We start from the raw sequence: 21,283 nt of genomic DNA on the forward strand, positions 1-21,283 counted from the left end.
ATAAATTGTCTTATTGCTTTCAAAATTTGTTTTGTGCAGTGATTTTTTTTTATTTTATAATTTTTTTTTTATTTTTAGGAAGTAAAGACTAAAGTTGCGCAATGTGAAAGCTAGTGCTTTTTATCCAAATAATTTTTTTTTTGCTCAAGTAAGGTTTATCATTAACCCTTAGAAATGAGTAAATTAAAATTATGTTAATAAATCATAAATAGGTTAGTCTATTCTAGTAGCAAAACAACTTATGTCGTTTGTAAATGATATATTTATAAGAAAAAATTTGAATTTTAAAAAAATGACATATGATGAATTACAATAAATTGTTAGAATAAGATATGTTATACTAAATAAAGAAAATAGATAAGTAAAAATATGATTTGTTTTATAATTATAAACCTTCACTAGTATAACTAGTAAATTCATAGCTATGGAATTTCACTGTTACTATAAATAAACATCAGTGTATGGCAAATTTGTTTTTTAATATGGAATGATTAGTTTGGAGTTTATTGAGTTTCTTAGTTTAGGTAATTCTTTTCTTTATTTTTCCATAAATAATACAGAATGTAAACTTAGTATGTAAATGCTGGGCATGCTGATTTAGCCGTTATTGATATTTTTGTTGTCAAATTGAGTTGGGATAAATTATCATCATGTGTGTAATCATGTCTTTGCTTTTTATATAATAGTGATTTATTTATTTATTTAAAAAAAGGTTATGATCATGTGAACTATATTTCATTTCATCTAGAGAATTGTTGGTATTATTTTTTGATTTACTAAGCTATTTGCATGACTTTTATTGAATATTGGAGGGATTTAGCTTTACATTTCCATTAAGATATGACAAGTATCACAAATGCTATAGTAATAATTACATTAATTAGCAATTACTAAATTACAGTCATCCATCCCTTACTGCCTCACTCTTTTGAAGCTCACCCTTCTCCAACCCACCCATTGTATCATACAAAGGTTGATTTAAAGTCTCCGGTAGTAACCAAGCTAATACTCCTCCGACCACCCCACAAACTGCAAACACAATAAATGGCCATCTACCCCCTATAACCACCACAAATGTTGCCACCATGGCCCCTATCTGCCCGGCCTGCGAAACGCAACCAACTGCCGTGTTCCTCACAACAGTCGGAAACAATTCTGATGCATAAACAAACAACAAATTATATGTTGAGGTCATTGCAAATATACCCATGACACCACATATCATCCTCAGCTTCCTTACCGCCCCCACATCCCCCATCAAACTCCCAACCCCACAAACCACACCACTAAACAACATCATCCCCACTGTCAATGGCCTCCTCCCAACCCACTTCAGAGCCACAGCAGTAAGCATATAAGCTAGCATCTCTGCAACACCATTAAGTATCACACCAAGATAAAGATTAGTCTTAAGATTCATCACATTAAGACATAGACCGTAGTACGCAACGTAACACAAGAAATTGACGGATACAGCAAGTATAAACCGTAGGCGAGTGACCGGAGAACGGATAACATCAATGATTGAACCAGATACCACAGTTTGATCAGTGCCACAATCCAAATGATAGTGAGACTCCATCAGGTATTTGTTTCCCATTGGATTTTGCAATGTCTTGCATGATCTTCATGGCGTTGGTTATCTTATGGCGAACAAGAAACCATCTTGGGGATTCAGAGATGAAAGGAATGATGAAAATTTGAGGAAGAGAACGGAAGGGATTGAGGTGATGATGTAGAGTGAACGCCATGAATGGTGGAAGTAGGAGATGATGGACAGGAGAATGGTGCCAATGGCAAAGAAGTAGTGCATATGCCCATGGTAGCGCGTTTGGACGGGCCGATAGGTTCGGTGGTGAGAACGAAGACGGAGGTTCCGGCACCACCGGTGCTCACTCCAGTGACGAAGCGAAATAATGTGTAAAAGTAGAAGGATGGAGATCGAGAGGTGAGGAAACCAAAGGTAGCTCCCATGGCACAGGCTAAAGCCAATGCCCTTTTCCTCCCTAGGAATGAGTCGGAAAGATGCCCAAATGTCCCATTACCTGTTGAATGAGTAATATGATTTTCTTGTTATCTTGACAATTACGTTAATATTTGATAATTAAAGGGCCTCCTTAAAACAATTTATGAATTTGAAATTTTTTTTATTTTTTTATTTTAAACCCTAAAATATAATATAATTCTCTTTAAAAAATAGTACCTAAGTTTTATGTTTTCTTAAATTTAAGTTATACAAGTTATTATAATTTTTTAAAATGGTTAAATCCAATATCTCTAGTTTTGATTGTTAATTTTTTTTAAATCTAGGAAGTGAGAAAAAAAAAATCAAAATCATTTTCACAACTATTTCTTATTATTTTTGGACTACATTTATTTTCCATTTTAGTCACCTTATTAAAGATTACCTCTGTAACATTTAGTATATGTTTAATTTTATATATCTTTTGAAAAAAATATTTTTAACCTCAACTTAAAATAATACCAAGAAGATAAAACAGAGAAACAATGTTAAATATCTAATGTTCTACATCTGAATTTGTTGAATATAACTTTTCCTTTTAATAATTTTCAAAGGTTACAAAACTATTCTCTCACCTTTCTCATGTTTATAAAATAATTTTAGTATTTATCATCGAACTAATTTCAGATTTTCAACCAAAAAAAATATATAAAAAATAACTTACTTAAAACACCTAGACAGTAACTAGATTACAAAAGTATACTTCATACATATTTGGGTCAATTTTTTAGGTAACCAATCTTTTAGTTGAACATAAACAAACCTCTTGTATAAAATTTAATTATCTAAATTAATATAATATATATTTATTTTGTTGCATGTATTCTTAAATCATTTTTAATATCAAAATGTTAAATTTTAATTAATATTAATCAAATGAAAATTGCATGAAGTGTAAACCCACCGAGCAAACATCCGACAAAGAAAGCAAACTGTGGTATCCCAGCCTTATACATGTCCTTGCAAACAAGATCCCACTCTGCCACTGTTGACGTCCTTCGACCACCATCCCACTCCCATGCATCATGCGGCAACCCACACATAGTCTCTGGGCAAGCACCGCCGCTTATACACCTCCACTTTGGCCGGTGATCGGCAAACACTACTGCCATTCCCTGGAACGCACCGAGAGTCCATGCAACACTAGTAAGCATGAAGTGCCGGAGCTGCCATGGACCGAACTCTCCGGCGTAACGCTGGACCATCTCATCCACCCCAATCTTTTCATTGCACTCACTGGACTTTGGAGGCACCTGGTTATCCATTTTTTTTTCAGTTTTGTGAAGTTTTGGAGAGATTATGGAGCCATTTGTTTGTGGCTTGAGTAGAGAGGAGGGTTTTATAGACCAGATGAAAAGCGTGAGATTTTTTTATTTTTATTTTAAAAGGTTTCTGGTTTTACAAACTACAAAGGCAAAAATATAATTTACTTGGTTAATGTATAAAATATTTTTCACATTTATTTTTCGGAGGTCTGGCATTTAGCCCGTTATTTTATTTGTTTAATATAGTTTAATATCGATTTTAATAAATATTTAAATAATAAACACTATTTAATAAAGTGAAATATTATAAAAATAATGAATGTGCAGTACTGACTGTTGATTGTTTTTCACTTGATATTTTTTTGGACAGTGTCTATCATTTTTATAAAATAAAATAAAATAAATAAATATTTAATAAAACCTCAGTATTAATTATTTTACTTTTAATAACCGTTTTTATGAATAAAAGATTGTAACACTCTTTCTTTCTTCAGCAGTGTTATAAGGTAAGTGGGTTGCCTAATTTTTTCTTTATATTAAATTTTAAAAATAGTTTTATAAAATAAAATTTTTAGTGAAAAATAGTGTATAATTACTATGATCATCCAAACATGCATGTCACAGTACATTTAAATATAATTATAAAGTTATTACCAAACACATCATGTATCTCAAATTTTTTGTAATTATTGAGTTGTGTAATTATTATGATGTGAATTATATAGTTTAGTAATCACATAGCTTACACCCAACATGCAAATATGTAAATCAATGAATTTTTTTCCCCCAAAATTTAAAATTTCAATGAGTTAGATGTATTAAAAGGATTGTCGTCAAATAGATAAGATTTCAATTTTAATATTAAAAAAATTCTTTATACTTTTGTCAACATCGTATAATGTTTAAATTTTATTAATTCAAGACAATTGAGTAAAGCGAAATATGTTGTTGTGTTTATTTATTATGTAGAAATATATAATACATTAGTTTCACTTCTTAGTTTAGCAACTGTGAAAGCAAACTATTATATTCTTTGTTTCAAGTGTATTTTGTCCTTATATTTTTCAAAACTTACAACATGTTCCTTTTTAATTTATATATATTGCACTCTTTATTCTTCAAATGCTCAATATTGTAGCACTTGGAGACAACATAGAGTTTATGATTATTTTATTTTTAAAAAAATTAGTTTATATTTACAAATAGAGAAAATATAACCGTTGCATGTGGAGAGAGTTTTTTTTAATAAACTCGATGAGTCACATCAAAAGCGTGCATAAATATGAAATTTTTAATTAATGAGGGAAAGCTATTTGCTATTCCTAATGTAATTTATAAATATTTTTTTTATTATTTGTTAATTTTTTTAATTTTTAATATTTTAGTAAACTTGTACTTTCACTCTTTCGTAAATTGAAATTTAAATCTACCTTCGATAAAGACACAAACACTTTACAAAGAAAAATAAAAAACTAGTAGACTAATAAGTCGTTGGCTATTAAATTTAAATACATAAAATCAAGACTTAACAATAAGTACCTGAGCAAATAAATTTAGTAAATGCAGAAAATAAGGCAATAAATTGTTGGGCAAGTTATCCTAATCTTTTAGCTTTGTTGTATTTTATTTTATTTATTTAAGAGTGGATTTCTAAAAATAAGCAAATGTACTTTATAAATGTTGTTGTCTTCATCTTTTAGCTTCATTTATTTATTTCTGAGTGGATTTCTAATTTATGAGATTCTAGCATGTATAAGTTCACAAATGAAGCTATTCTACTCTGACTAACAATGATTAATTATTATATGCTAGGCTTTGGAGGACCCAACCAGAATGTACCGATTAAATTAGATAAACATCGCACGTTTCTATAAGTTAATAATAAACACAAATGCAAAGGATAAGTTAGCTTAGTTTTGACAAAGTGTTTTAATTGATTAATATATATTTTGTACAAATAAAACAAGTAAGCATCAAAGTCGTACTTGAGTAGTATTTGACAGTAGAAATAAAAAAAAAAAAAAAGCCATTATTCTTTTAAATAATGGCCAATATGGAAAAAATAAAAAATATATAAACTAAATTTATTTTATTCTTTTATTTTTGGAATAAGAGACTTTATTTTTTAGAACAATTAACTCAACCTAAAATATTATTAGCTTAATTTTAAAATTATTTTATAACAAAAGTGAATATTCAAATATTCAATTCCACAATTTTTTTATTCATTATATCTTATTCATAAGATATTCATTATCTTTTATTCACATGTTATGAAGAACTGCCATAGTATCTAAACAAAATATCTAACTTAATGACCATAATACTGGTATAACATAACGAAGAATTACCTAAAGTAATATCCTTTATTCAAATGCAAACTTAAGCCTGTCGACATTTGGGACTAGGTGTGCTGATTAATTCCAACTGCTTTGACACAATCTCTTCATTGAGATATTTGTGGAAGAAGATGAAGATGTTTGTATATTGAATGGAGAAAGTTTTATAGGCGGAGTTCATAAACAAGTACTTGGCAAGTTGCAAAAGGACCTGTATTCCTCAATATATACAAGTTTCCTGCTTATACTTGATATATCTTTATTTAAAAGAACAAAAAAGGAATTTCAATCCTCCTTGTTTCCTCCATGTTTTTAAAAACTTACTATTTTACTTCTATCATATATTTATATATATATATATAGTCTTTTCTTTTTCATTTTGTTCGACGACTCGCTTAACAGTGGGACTAAGGCTGGGTTACTTGGGCTTTAAAAAGCTCTCATAGAGCAAGCCTAAAGAGCTCGCCCAACCCAAACCAACCTGTTGAGTCTGTGGGAATAAGATTTGGTTGTGTCTCCAGAAATAAGATTTGGTGATGGGTCCACCACAATAAGCAGCCACATAACACAACCATGGCTCTCTAAGCTAGACAAGGCTCAGTAAATTCTCATGAGGCTAGATGTGCTTGTTTGACTGGTTGGCCTCTCCTAGGACAAGGCTAGTCTACACAACATTGTGAACTCCCAATAAGACATGCATACTCATGCATCGCTCTCGTAAGCAAGCTCCTTGCTAGGCTCTCGAATTTTCGGCTTAAAAAAATGGATAAAGGTAGTTTATAATTTTGTAAAAATTAATTAATCTTTTTATAAAATTGAATCATCACGTACTTATAAAACAATTAAAAAATTAAAGTCAAAGATTTGATTGCAAGGGCAAGTAGGAAAAAGACTTGCTAGTTCTTTTATTTTTTCTTAATTTTTGGGTTTTGGGTTTGGATAGGGTATATACTACACTTAGGATATATTTAAAATCGATTTTGTGTGACTTGCTTTTAAATCTTTTAGCTAATAATTTGTAATCACAAATCTACAAGTAACTACGAGTTGAATGCTGTCTGATGTGACTTTAGTTTGATTTTGTGTTGTACCTTAGGATTCGCAACCAAAAGCTTAAACCGGCAAGTTTGAAAAAAAATTATAACTACCAATATATTTATTGCCGCTTAATTTGCTATTTATTTTATCTTTTCTTCCCCATGAACTTCTTCCTCCGAAAACTCACATCTATCTCAATCAGATAACTAAGCTTGTCCCTGATCACACAGCTCACATTGACCCACCCTATCGAGAGTGATACCTAGCTAGCTCTAATGTGCAAGCTCAAATGAGCACATGCTTGCTAGATATGAGCTTGTGCTCCAGCTTGCACAAATGTATGCAGGTATCAATGGCGCCTCATTAGCTCCAATGAGCATTAACAAAGTTTGCTAACATTGACATCATACCAATAAGAGCTGGTGGTATTTATGTAGGATGGGTAACCCTATTATGTTTGATTTTTATTTTGAGCACTGAATTTTAATTTGTATCTGACACACACTTTACGAGTGTTCGCAAGTGCACGGGTCGCTAAATTAATAAAGTGTACCCAACTGTCCGGGTAGTCAAATTCACAAAGAACATGATTATTAGTAATGGCTACTTTTAAGTTATCTAATCAAATGATCAAAGATATGATGTGATGAACTATTGCACGAGTAAATGAATGTCACAAACAAGTAAGCAAGAGTAAAATGAAGGGAAGTCTCAATCAATGAAAATGAGGTATTCAGGCAATGCTTCACCTAGGGTTCAAATATTAAGCGCAAGATTCACTAAATGTTCCTAAACCGAGTTAGCTAAATAGTGGAAATCCAAAGATAATCGGTCCCTGCTTCTAGATCACCAATACTAGTCTCCTACGAGATCCCGAAGGAGAAATCTCTTAGTCTCAACACCTCACACCACATATGAGTAGCTACATGACATTGTAGGGTTTCCAAATGATGTACCCGATTCCTAAGAATAGACCTAGCACTACTTTTAGGTGAAAGGTCCCTAACCCACTACGATGTCTCGACGGAGAAATTTCTCAATCTCAACACCTCACACCACATGAGGTTACTTAGAGTTTAGGAAATACGGATAGAGTACACTAATTAGAAGGGAAATGAGACACTCTACTATCTCATTACTCATCCTCTCAACCCTCTTCAATCTTGAGGTTCTAACCCTAATGGAGACGTCTCTCTCACCAAGGTGAAATGAATCAATGCAAACCAATCCATCAATAGATCAATAAAGCAAGCAAGCATTAAGAACATAAGATTAAACTTAACTAAACTCGGATTAAAAGGAAAACACAATGTAAATCAATACATAGAATAGAATCCTAGGGCTCATGCTCAAATACCCTCTAGGATTTAGCTCTCCATGGAGCAAGATACAAAACAAATAATGAAATAGTAAAAAGCTATAAAAGCCATGGAAATAAACCCCGTTGAATTCGTGGAAATTTCATACGACTGTGGACAATGGCTGCTACAGTAATTTGTTATCGTTTTGCTATAGTATATTTATTACCAGTGCTTCCAAAATCTCCTTCTCTAAGGCCACACGGCCGGGCACACGCCTGTGCGGTAGATCATGTGGTTTTTTGTCGACTAAACACCATTGTCTTCGCACAAGCAGGGACATGAAGATATGACTGCCTTTGTGCCCTTCCAACTCACGAATTAAGTTGAACTCTTTTCAAAAGTTGGCACACACCCCCATTTATATGAGCACAACTTATGTCTTGATCCTTGTGTCACGTAAAAGACTCCCAAAATGTACCTCTATGGCTTATCTTTGCTTCTTTTTCTCTTCTGCATGCCTTCACAACCCTAATTTGCACAAAAAAAAACACCAAATACACTTTATGAGCTATAAAGCCTAATAAAAGAGATGCTCAATGCATGTAAAACATATAAAGAATTATGTTCACTCAAGCACTTATTAGTATCATATTCAAAAGCCCTACTTTAATTTATGCTCAATAGGGCTCCAAGAGATTCCAATAAGAAATTAATAACATGTACATTGGATTAGCCATATCAACTCTAGATTGCCACATCAGCTTCATATGTGAACATGCATGTCAGCGTTGGACTCACGTGGCCTTTCATGTTTATTTGGCAAATGGACATTACATTGGGCGTTCATTTCAGGAAAAGTGGGGGGAAGTGAGGGGAAGTGATCTGACTTTCCCCCACTTCTGGTATTCATTTGTGCTGAAGTGGAGGAAGTGGCACTTCCCCCACTTCCGACTGAAGTGGATTTTGTACTAAGCCCACTTCAGTATTTTTTTTACTGAAGTGAGGGGAAGTGAGTCAATTTATAAAAACTAACTTCTTTTCACTTCTAAAATCTTTTTTGAACTCATATAACTTCATCCAACACCTAAAATCTTCGGTTCTATTCTCACTTTGTGAGAAATGAATACAGAAGTACTGGAAATGATATCACTTTCCCCCACTTCAGAGAAGTGGCACTTCCCTCACTTCCTAACTTCCCCTCACTTACAGTGAAAATGAACGCCCCTAAATTGCGGAAGCTACATCATGTACATAAAGATCTACAACCAATGTCAAAATAAAAAAGATCCTAGAGTTCATTTACAACCAAAAGTCTACAAAATTTGTTCTCCATTAAAATAGAGCAAACATCCAAACAATAATATGCAAGAAGAATTAAAGAAAACATCAAAACCCCCTTCTTAAATTCCCTTAGAGGTGATTGCCATAGAACACTCAAGGACCTTCCACGAACGCCGCCAAGCTAATCCTTGACGGCTCCAATCCCTCTAATCTCGAATAGTTGGGTTGAATCTCCCTCTTAATTCACCTCCAAAGCCTTGGAAATATGCCCCTTTTCTTTCTCCAAGCCTTGCCATTCAAAAGAATCGAAGATGCCCTAAAAACCTCCTTTAAAAAAATTTATACCTAGCCACTTACTGGCTGATAATGGGCATAAGAACGTGACCGAAGAAGTTGGGGATGATGGCTAGCGAGCCTTACGAGATCACTTACGACCGTAAGTCTCGTCTGTAAGGCCTTATGTTTGGTGCTACGGTCTAGCTTACTGTTGTAAATGCTGGACGGTAAGCTTCTCTAGATAGCTATAGGGACCATCCTTACAGGCGTATGTTATGCTCGTAAACTCCTCTAGATAGTCCTTATGGTCTAGCTTACGGGCATAAGTCATGCCCACAAGTCTCTCTGATTGTCCTTATGCTCCTCTTTATGGGTATAAGAATGCACACAAGGTTCTTTGGAAGAGACTTACGGCCGCAAGCATAGCCATAAGTGAGTCTTCCTGGCCTATTCTTCACTAATTGATGTTCGAGAGAGCTCCAACTTCATTTTTTTCTCTCTAGAATGCTTTTTTTAGCTCTCTCTCTCTCTCTCTCTCTCTTGTCCTTAAGCACTCTGCCTGAAGCTTGAGAATACAAAATACACCAAGTTTAACATCGGAATCCATAATATTACTCTACTACATGCCTAATGAGTCTACAAAATGATATTAAATGTTATATAATTGTACACTCATCAAGACCAAACTTCATATTGTCTTTCCCACCAGTGTTATGAAGGATGCATGCAAAAGATCAGAATTTAGGAGTATCTTAAATGGAAGCACAACATTAACTAAACTAAATAAAAAAATAATAAATGGTATTTTATATGATACGATTCCACCTATCTCTTCTCTAACCTTTGTTATTTATTCAAGCATAAATATGGGGGAATACTATCTTAATATAATTGTTATATATATATATATATAATGAAGTTGGGATGCTAAGGGAGATCAGTACTAGATTAGAAATTTATACATGAAAAAAATATTTAATGATTTCTATCATTCAGATCCTAGTGGGTGCTTAAAAAGTTGGAGTTAATTGCCACTCCTGCCAATAATTACGTCAAGGCATAGTACAATGTGTAATCCTTAATGATTTACCACAATTTTTGTAAGACATTCTCTAGAGTTCTCTTCAACACCAAATACTTCACAAGGTACCAGGCAATGAAGAAAAGAAGTAAGATGGAGATGGGAAATATTTTATAAGGCTTATTGGCACAATCCCTCTGTTACTTCTGTAAATTCCCATAAAATTTCTTATAATTTGAAAATGTGCAAAAGTCATGTGTGAGCGTTTTTGGTTGGATCAAATAGTATTCAAATCTCTAGATCTAACAATTTGTAAAGAAATTATTCATGTTAAAGAGACATGATCACGGTTGGATCTTTGCAAGTGTACAGGTCATATTAACTAATAAAGTGTACTCTACAAAATGGGATCTCGAACCCACAAGAACATGACTTACCATTACTAGCTATTCATCTATTGTTTGGCTAGCCAAAACAATGATATAAGCTAAATTAATAATAAATCAAAACCAAGAGAACAGTGGGTGTTAATGAGAAGGTAATCAGTCATGAAAATGAGATATCAGAACAAGGATCCCCTAGGATTTCCTATGATGCACTAGACAAGGATATCGAACTAAATTTAGTTGATTAGACCATTGGTGTTCCTAAAATATAACCACCCCTTTCTTAAGGCAATGAGCAACTAATCTCAAATAAAGCTAGGTAGGAATCTCTTCCTAACCGGGACACTGAATGATTGTATTAACACATTATGAACACTATGAAAAAGGATTTAATATAGATCCCCTTAATTATAAGGTGTGATAGCAACTAATCCCCTAGGAACCCTAATTGAGACTTTTCCATAATCTAGCTCCCTTTGATAGCATGAATATTTAATGAAATCCAAAGGTATGGAAACCTTAATTAGGAGAATTATGGTACACAACCCACTACCTCTAGGTCTATACCAATTTCCCTCAATTGTGAAGGATATATGCATAAGAATTTCTCAATCTTCTATTCAAAGATCAAACATAAAATCAAGCTCATGCTATACAAAAATCTTGGCTTTTATTACACATAATTGAATCACAATCAAAATGAACTCAAATATATAGCTGATATTCAAATGTCAAGTACATGTTAAATCCTATGGTTCATCAATGTCTGAATACCCTAAAGAGCTTAGTACTTCATGCTAAGAAAATAAGAAATATAATCCAAAAGAAATATAAATAACATGGAAAACATGATCAAGAAACCATTTGTGCTTCATTCTTCTTCTTGCTTGGATTGGAACTCTCTTCTTCCTTGCCCAAGCCTACCAATATCATCTCCAAGAGTAGGCAAAAATCTCTCCTTTATGTGGTACCATCAATCCTCAAGAAGAATCACCAAAATTTTGTCTAAAATCTTGCCATGAAACCTCATAAAAAACCCTTTAAAAAACTACCTAAAAGCTTTGTGTCTACCTCTTTTACAATCAAGGAATTTAGCCCAGACACGAGATTAATATGGGGATGTGTACTAGGTTGTATATCTACCTTTGAATCAAACCCTAGGAAATTCTAGGGGAAAGCACAGCCCCGACCCTCGATTACATAGGGTATGTAAATTTATATAGGGTTAACACTGGGTTGTGTCACTGCTTTAAAGCATACTATTTTGAAGTTCCTGAGAGACACATGACCTTAAAATGGGCCATGTAGACCTCGTCTAATGCTCAAGTTTTCTAAAATTCAAGGAAAAACTTTTTTATCTTGATTCCTTGCTCACACTAGACCATGTAAGCCTCGATATTCTTCTCTATAACTTTATTTCCTGACCAGTTTCTACCTAGAATTACTCCTTTTTGCTTCTTTCGCTTCAAGCTTGTGATCTACGACCTATACATTGAAAAGAAATGAATTGAGTACTAATTAGTATAAATTTTTCTAAAAAAGACAAGTCAAGTGCATCAATTCATAATAGATAAACATGTACACTCAAGCACTTATTAATATACTTATGTATCTCATTTCTAAGAGGAGGCTTTATCTGGAAGTATAGGGATTGTTTGATGGATAGGATAGGATAAGAGTAGATAGGATAAGAGGATTAGATAATAGTAAAAAAGAATATGAATAGGATAACATAATATCCTATCTTGTATTTGATGTGCACTAGATTAGCCATTGGATAGTATTCCTTATCTTATTCTATGCTTAAAGTGGACAGAATAATGGCAGGATTTGATATAAATTTTTTTGTAAATAGGAAAAATTACACATTATAATTTAATTATACTTACTTTTTTTAAAATAGACTTTTTGGACCCTTTTCTTTTGTAATTGGTCTCATTTATATATTAGTTACTATTCTAAATTATTAAAAAAAATATAACCCATAAATAAAGCCCACAAACATATAAAATTGTGATCTCACTAAAAGCAACTTGCAAAACTTATAGGCTATAACCAACTCATTGACAAAAATTATAAACAAAGTCATTAACATAGGCGAGAAACAAGAGTAACAAACTCATTAATAACAAGAAAGTCCTTAAGTCATTGCCATAAACAAAGTGATATTAATGAACTAATAAAGTGATATTACCAAATAACAAAGTTTTGGTTTTAAAGAAAAATAGATAATCTTCCAAAAAAAAAAAATCAATATTAACGGCTTACAAATGAGTTATGGTAAAAGGGCAAAAAGGTAAAGTTTTTATAGGTAAAAGGACAAAAAGAGTAAATTTTTTTACAAGGAATTTGATGGATTTAAAACTCTAAATGAGTGAACAAGAGGGAGACAAGAAAATTCCCTTCAAAAAGATGGATTAAAAAGATTACGATAAAAGGGCCAAAAGGTAAATTTCTTTTCCATCATATCCTTCCCATTTCTATCCTAACCCTCCCAATAAGATTAGTGATCAAGTTGTTGATAGGGTAAAGTGAGTCAATGGGATAAGACTATTATATCATGCTGACCCACCAAATAAATGATAAGAGCAGGATATGATAGCTTATCGTATTATATTTTTAATGCTTGGCTTGTTCACCAAACATAGCCATAGTATATTTCTCTATTAGATTGGTAATGAAGTTTGGGATTCACCTCTAAAGCTAATTTAAGATATCAAGCTTAAATTGAGTTTGCTCATTCTGTGGTTATGCAACTAGAAAACGTTGGTTTTTGGACAAAATAATTAACACTTTATACTAAAGTGTAAATCTTGGTTTATATAACTAAAAAATACTAGTAAAGAAATGAATACTACTCATAATTTTTACTAAATGAAGAATAATTCTCATTATCCTTTGTAAAAGAAGCCTCCAACATGGCTCCTTGCATGAGACAACAACGATTCCATCAATTTGGAATAATATGTCTACAATATTGTTATGGCCCTTAGTGCCTTCCTAAGCATGATTTCTTAGGATGGGCAAGTGAAACCACCAGTACTATGGGTGTTAACTATTGTTTATTATGCTTGACTCTCACCTATTTATAAACTTCCTTTTTATATGTTGGTGTAACATTGAATCAAATGGACATTGATTTGAGCAATTAGATTAGTATCAAACTCCAAAACAAAACCAGCTTATATAAATGTGAAATTCTTGATATTCAAAACAAAATCAAATACATTAATCAATAGTTCTTTAAAACCATAAGTGTGATATATGATAAGCTCATATCTGTTTTAGTTGGTGATAATTAAACGTTAAGGAACTAAAGTAGAAACACCAAAGGTTCTTGGAATTATTAAGTTGCTATTCTCTTCATCTCATACTCAAAAATTCTTTAAAGGTCCTTTTTTTTGGGCAGCAAAGAGAGATACAAACTAACAAAGGAGAGAGAAAAAAATAGCAAATTAAAAAACTAAGAGGTTGTTTGGCATTTTTTTTTGTTTTGTTTTTTGTTTTGTTTTTTTATATTTGTTTTTTTTGTTTTGCTTTATTTTTGTTTTGTTGTCAATTTTTTGAAAACAAAAGATACATTAACTGTTGTTGATAGGGACTATTGTCAACTATGAAACGCAAATACACATGCTGATCAAGCAATATAGTGTGTTTAAAAGCAAGGTTATCGATCATACAAGAAACTAGGAAATACTAGTACTAACGTTCATCCTACTATCTAACCTAAAGCAAGAGCCGGTGAACAAAGTCAAACAAAGCAAAGATACGAAAGTAAAACTAATGATGGAAATTGACAAGGGGTAAATCAAGCATCAGACAAAGGTATTTTGGCATAGAATCGCTCTAGGGTTTTATAAGTCCAAGACAAAGGTTGTTAGTTAGCAATTCTATTTAAACCGAGAGAAATCCTAAAATATACTACACCTTCTTGCAAGAGTGAATAGTAACTAATCTAGTGCATTGCTGATATAGACACTCCACTATTGCATTGCACTCTATAAAATCTCAGTGTGAATTAACAAGAATTCAATAAGTAGACAAGCCTTCTTGCAAAGCGATGACCTCTAATCCCATACATAATAGAAATGCGATTACTACTAAAATCTATTTCCTATGACTGCAAAGAATATGGAATTACTTGCTAATTCACTTGAGACGATTGTCGGAGGAGAACTCTCGACTCCAAAATACCATATTTCTAGGCTTGCTCACAATCACATCAAATCACAGCATGCCTATGCTAGGTGGGTCTTTCGACTCATCACACAAGCAAATCATACATGAAACTAGGGCTTTCGCCTCAATCGCATTCAAGACATTGATAACACATGATTGAATTCTAATAATACAGATTGCAATTAGAAATTAATTGAAAACATAAAGATCCACAACCAATGTCAAAATAAATCAAACCCTAGAGTTCATTTACATCCAAACACCTACACATTAGTTCTTCATTAATGGTGATCAACAATCCAATCAAAATGAAATAAAATACATAAAGAGAACAATAAAACTCCCTCAAAGCTCCCAATCTCCTTGGATGGATGAAGTTCCTTGAAGATTCCTCAATTTCACAGCCGTGATATCTCCATGAACTGCTCCCTTAAAGCTTTGAACCTTTCATCTAGCATCGCCCTTTTGGTTCATTCCTATAGAGAAGATATGTAATAGAAACCCTCGAAAATCACGACCCAAAGGGTGGCCAAAGATTAGAGAAAAAGATGTCCCAAAAAGTTCTAGTTTCTGGGCATTTATAGCATGAAAATAGGGGCTCCTTAAGGGTGTAAGCGTGCTCGTAAGCTCGGCAGTAAGCCTTTCTCTCGTAAGCCTCTTTGTTTGCAACTTATGGGTGTTATAGTGACCGTAAGTGGTGCTATATTCCTACGAGGCTGCCACCCAAACTACTCTAAGTACTCTATACTTTGCAGAAAAGTGGCTTAAATCGCCTCAAACTTTTTCCACTTCATCTATCTGCTCTCGTTTCAACATGAATACGAAATAGAAGAGAATTAAGCACCAAATCTAATCATATATTCAACAATTACATGCCAAGTGCTATACATAATAATAATCAAATACCTTCATTCAAACACTTATTAGTTTTGTTTTTTAAAAAGCTAAAAACAAAAATATGTTTGGTTAGCACAAAATTAATATGATGTTTTTTTATACTTTTTTCAAATTCATTTTTTTATTTTTAATAAAAGTTTATTCTTATATTAGTTTACTTGATTATTAAATAAAATCAATAACATAGACTATTATTGTATGGTTAAAGATATCTCATAAAAATTGCCCCAATTTGAAACTAAAAAAATTTATACATGTTGATAATTTTCCAATAACTTAGTTGCAATTTTATCTCTAACATGAGCGATTTGTTGTAGCTTACTTGGTGTTTAGTCATAAATTGTTAAAAAAACTAAAGGGGAAGGAGGGGCTATAGAGATGTAGTCATAAATTGTTTTTGGGAGATCAAGTAAAAAAGTCATAGCTCAAACAATTGATTTTAAAAAAATATTTTTTTCGATATATATATCTTATATGTTATATCCTGGTTTATAAAAATGAAGATTCAAAAAATAATTTTCACAAATATTTTCTAAAATATAATTTTTTATAATTTAAACCAATTTGTCAAATATCAATAGGGAAATTTTATTTTTTTTTAAAAATAGTCTTTCTTAAAAATATTATTATTATTATTATTAGACTATTAGTATTAATTTATAAAAAGAGTTGATATTTTTTAAAAATTAAACATTAAGAACGAAGATGAGAGAGAGAGAGAGAGAGGAGTAGAAGATGAGTGTTCTTTTTTTTTTGTGTGAGAAGTGTTTTGAAAATGTTTTCAAAAAAGTAAAAAACATAAAAAAATGTTGTTTTTAATTTTTTTGGAAACATGAAGATTGTTGCCAAAATTTTTTAAAACAAAAACAAGGTGCCAAACTTTTTTTTGTTAGTTTTATTTTCAAAACAAGAAATTGAAAAGAAAATAATAGGAATTGACAAAAATGCCAAAGGCTCCCTAAGTTATTAGTCTTGCAGAGGTCTTCTAGCTAACGAGGATGATCCGATGTTTTAGATAATAGAGATGGTTGGGGATTTTCTTCTTCACATTAATATTGTAGTGAAAAGCATTAGTGGAAAGCTTTTTGTGAGCTAGTTTCCAAATGAAGAATTTAATCTGGGGAATAACATGAAGTTTCCAAATGTGATTTTAACAATTAGAAGAGTTTTGAAAATAACTAGTATTATTAAGATGGTATTAAATAACAGGAGAAATGGAAACTTTTAAAGATGAAGGGTAGCAAAATTCTATTTGTTTTGAGAATAAAGATCAATAGAAATTTTGTTAATCAAAATTGTACCAAACATATTTTCTTGATAGTCTAAATCAAAGCAGCCATTAGTTAACATGTTTGTAAAAGCAAACCTTTAAAAGGAGATATTCATGTTAAGGAAAGTAGCCTTTAAACTAAAAAGGAGGTCCATCAAACAAAGATCATATCAAATATCAATTAAACTAGGATTGTAAGAAGAAATTATGAAATTTGGCTTGAGAAGATTAGGAACTTTGCGAAGGGATTTAAAAAACCAAAAAGAATTTGAGAAGTTTCCCTAGTTCCAAATAGAGCAATGGCCATACTTACTTTTGAAAATATTAACCCAAAGCTTGTCTTTTGAGTTTAAAATTGCAAAAACATTCTTGGCCATGAAAGAAAATTTTCCATGTCTAAGATTTTGAAGACAAAGCTTGTCCTCAGTTTTGTTAAGACTAGTAATGTACCAACCGATAGTGTGAAAGCCGCTACTATTATTAGTCCTACCCCAGAGGATGTTTCTAACAAGTTTAGAAATATTGTCAAGGATTGAGTTTGGAATAAAAAAGACAGAGAAGTAAAAGGTAGGGATAGAGAAAGATACTACGATTTATCAGTACTATATGATCTGTCGAAGAAATGGTCAAGTGATTTGATAAGTGTTTGTGTATAAGTAATACGAAGTATTCTTTTCTTACTTTGAGCATTACTTTTTGACAATGCCCCTTGCGTGTTACCCGCAAGTGCGTGGGTTTGTCGAAGTAATAAATCCCAAGTGAGTGGGGTATCGTATCCACAGGGAGTAGGGAATAAAAATACCAAAATTGATACTTAACCAAGTAAAGATGAATAACGATTGTGTTGATAAGATGTGATGCAAACAGAAATAAAAGAAACAAGAATGAGAGGCACGAGTAAATGAGAGGAAAGGCAATCGATAGAAGTGGGGTACTCGAACAATGCTCCCCCTAGAACTAATGTTTCAAGTGCAAGACCTACTATTATACTTCCTAATTAATTCTTATTGAGTCTTGGAAATCATAAAGCACACAGTTCCAAACCTAAGGCCAACCGTGACTAACTCTACACTATATCCTGGCAGAGAAATCACTCAGTCTCAACACCTCACACTGTGTAATGTTGCATGGAGTTCTAGGGATTCCAAGTGATAAACCCTATTCCTATTTGTAGATCTAACCCTTTGGTTCAGGCGAAAGACCCCTAGTCACAATTAAGCCCCAGATACTAAAGTTCACTTCAATGCTTCACTCTGTCGCTTGCGCAACTAAGCCCCAGCGGAGTTCATCCTTTAGCACTTCACTCTATTATGACCGCAAAGAACTCTAGGAAATGGGGGTAGGATAAATCACATCGGAGGGGAAAGGGGATGTTCTGCTACCTCTCGACTCACCCTCTCAACCCTCTCTAATCTAGCATTGTCTAACCCTCATAGTGTGTCACTCATCCACAAAGGCTACCAAGATGGACTCTCAACCCTAGTGTCACTCTAAGGGAGAAATCATTCAACAAGCATTCAAGATTGAAACTCAATTAAAAACATCAATTAAGAAAAGCATAATAAAAGCTTAATGAAACAATAACATCCTAAGGTTTACAAAATCTAAGTACCCACTAGGGGATTTAGCTCTCCATGGAGCATGATACAATCAATAATGAAATCAAAAGTAAAAACAAGTAATCCATAGGAAAACCCCCTCGGTATTCGTGTCGATGGTCTTATGGAGTAGGCTCTTCTTCTCCAAAGGTCCCCTTGTCCAGCCTAGGGAACACCTCTCCGGATCGGTGCCGACGAAAGCTCTCTCAATAACCTTCTTCAAAGAGAAGCGAAGTGTTGAATCCATAGGACCACTCAAAAGATTTAGCAAAAGCCTCTCAAAACCCTAGTCGACGACCTCTCAAAAGATGGAGAAAAGTTAGAGAGAAGGGTGGAAAATTCTCTTAAAATCGGGCTGAATCATGGCTTAAATAGGGCTAAAATCGGGCATCCACATGCCCATGTGGAATTTCCACACGGGCATGGGGAATTTCCACATGCCCGTGTGGAATCTCTGGAAACCTGATTTTCGGCTTGTTCTGAACAGTAGCTGCTACTATATATTACTACAGTAACCTGCTACATTACTCCGTAAAACACTCCCTAATTCCACACTTTTCATAGAGGCAACATAAACAGACACACGTTTTTGCCGTAGATCGCAACTTTTCTTCAATCAAAGGCCTCATTGGTGAAGATCTTGCTATCAATGCACAAGTTAGGATACGCAAATGTGACTGCCTTCCTGCACCTCTAACTCATTGTAATGACTTGAATACATGGAAGTTGTCACACATTCACGTATCTTAGAGCCCCACTTATGTCTTCGCATTTGTTCCTTCCAAGATTCCACCAAATAGTACGTTCACGATCTACTTTTGGCTTCTTTTCTTAATACTTAGCTTCACAACCATACATGCGCAAAAGAACACAAATACACATGTATTAGCTCTTAAACCTAATAAAATTAATGCTCATCGTAAGGAAAGAACACTTCACATTCTTAACACACAAGCACTTATCACTTTTCTCAGATTTTATCACTTATGCATGTGTATTTGTGTTTTTTTGTGCATTTAGGGTTCTGGAGACAATTGTGGAAGAAAGTAACCAAAAGTAGATCGTAGATGCATTTGTTGATGAAGTCTTGGAGTGAATAAATGTGAAGACACAAAATTGTGCTCAAAGATATGTGAGTGTGTGCCAACCTCGACTGTGCTCGAGCGGACACGCTAATTGGAGAGGCACAAAGGCAATCACACTCATGTGTTCCGACTTGTGCAATGCTAGCAAGATTTTCATCAATCTGCAATGCTACCAGATCGTCAATGCAGTCACAGCTCATAGGAAATCAACTTCTATAAATTCACACGGGCATGTGGGAAATTCCACACGCCCGTGTGGATGCCCGATTCCAGCCCTTATAAAAGCCACGATTTCATTCGTTTTAAGGGATCCTTTTCCAATCATTTTCCCAATTTTTCCCCATCTTTGGAAGCGCTCGTGGCTAGGGTTTGGAGAGGCTTTTGGCTAGGTCTTTAGAGAAAGATAGTAATTGGGGGAGCATTCATCGGCATCGATTCGGCGAGGTGTGCCCTAGGCTTGATGGGGAACCTTTGTAGAAGACAAGGTGACTCCGCAAGACTATCGATACGGACTACGAGGGGGTTTTTTTTCCTATGGATTGCATGCTTTTACATTTGATTTTATTATTGATTGTATCTTGCTCTATAGAGAGCTAAACCTCTAGTGGGTTCCTAGACTTGTAAACCCTAGGACGATTTTGTTTGTTTGACCTTTATTATGCTTCTTTAATTGATGTTTTAATTGAGTTCCATCCTTGAAATGTTTGTTGCGTTGATTCTCCCTTAGAGTGACACTAGGGTTGAGAATCTATCTTGGTAATCCTTGTGGATGAGTGACACACCATGAGGGTTAGACAAAGCATGGTTGGAGAGGATCGAGAGGGTGAGTCAAGAGGTAGCGGAATGCCCCCTTTCTCTTCCGATGTGATTTATCCTACCTCCACGTTCCAAGAGGACTTTGCGGTCATGATAGAGTGATGTGCTAAGAGACAAACTCCGATTGGGGCTTAGTTGCGCAAGCAACAGAATGAAGCATTGAAATAATCCTTGGTGCTGGGGCTTAATCGTGACTAGAGATCTTTCGACAAGACCAAAGGGTTAGATCTATACTAGGAAATCGGGTTTATCACTTAGAGTCCCCAGAGATTCTTGCAACCCCATACAATGTGAGGCGTAGAGAGTATCTCTTTCCGCTGGGGCATAGTGTGAGGGTTAGTCATGGTTGACCTTAGGTTTGGAACCGTGTGTCTTAGGATTTTCATGACTCATTTAACATCATTTAGGAGGTATAATGAGGAGTATTGCACTTGAAACAATAGTCCTAGGGTAAGCAATGTCCGTGTGCCCACATTTTCTATTGATTTGCCTCTCCTTACTTCTATTG

The 21,283-nt window shown here is 33.7% G+C and overlaps 1 protein-coding gene across 1 annotated transcript; it reads right to left on the bottom strand.

The window, feature by feature from the left end:
* Positions 1-901: 901 nt before the first annotated feature.
* On the bottom strand, positions 902-3,288 carry LOC120268445 (organic cation/carnitine transporter 4-like). The gene is made up of 3 exons (XM_039275851.1): positions 2,937-3,288; positions 1,715-2,045; positions 902-1,625 (listed from the first exon to the last, which is right to left on the bottom strand). The coding sequence occupies exons 1-3, from the start codon at positions 3,286-3,288 to the stop codon at positions 902-904; spliced, it is 1,407 nt and encodes a 468-aa protein (XP_039131785.1).
* Positions 3,289-21,283: the final 17,995 nt, after the last annotated feature.

The sequence above is a fragment of the Dioscorea cayenensis genome, chromosome 9 (genome assembly GCF_009730915.1).
Source record: "Dioscorea cayenensis subsp. rotundata cultivar TDr96_F1 chromosome 9, TDr96_F1_v2_PseudoChromosome.rev07_lg8_w22 25.fasta, whole genome shotgun sequence".
Taxonomy (NCBI): domain Eukaryota; kingdom Viridiplantae; phylum Streptophyta; class Magnoliopsida; order Dioscoreales; family Dioscoreaceae; genus Dioscorea; species Dioscorea cayenensis.

Excerpts from the sequence above, each read along its gene's own strand:
- LOC120268445 (XM_039275851.1), bottom strand. The coding sequence starts at position 3,288 with ATGGATAACCAGGTGCCTCCAAAGTCCAGTGAGTGCAATGAAAAGATT. Across the intron at positions 2,046-2,936 it reads GTTTGCTTTCTTTGTCGGAT|GTAATGGGACATTTGGGCAT; the intron begins GTTTGCTCGGTG and ends CTCATTCAACAG. Across the intron at positions 1,626-1,714 it reads TCATCACCTCAATCCCTTCC|ATCATGCAAGACATTGCAAA; the intron begins GTTCTCTTCCTC and ends AACGCCATGAAG.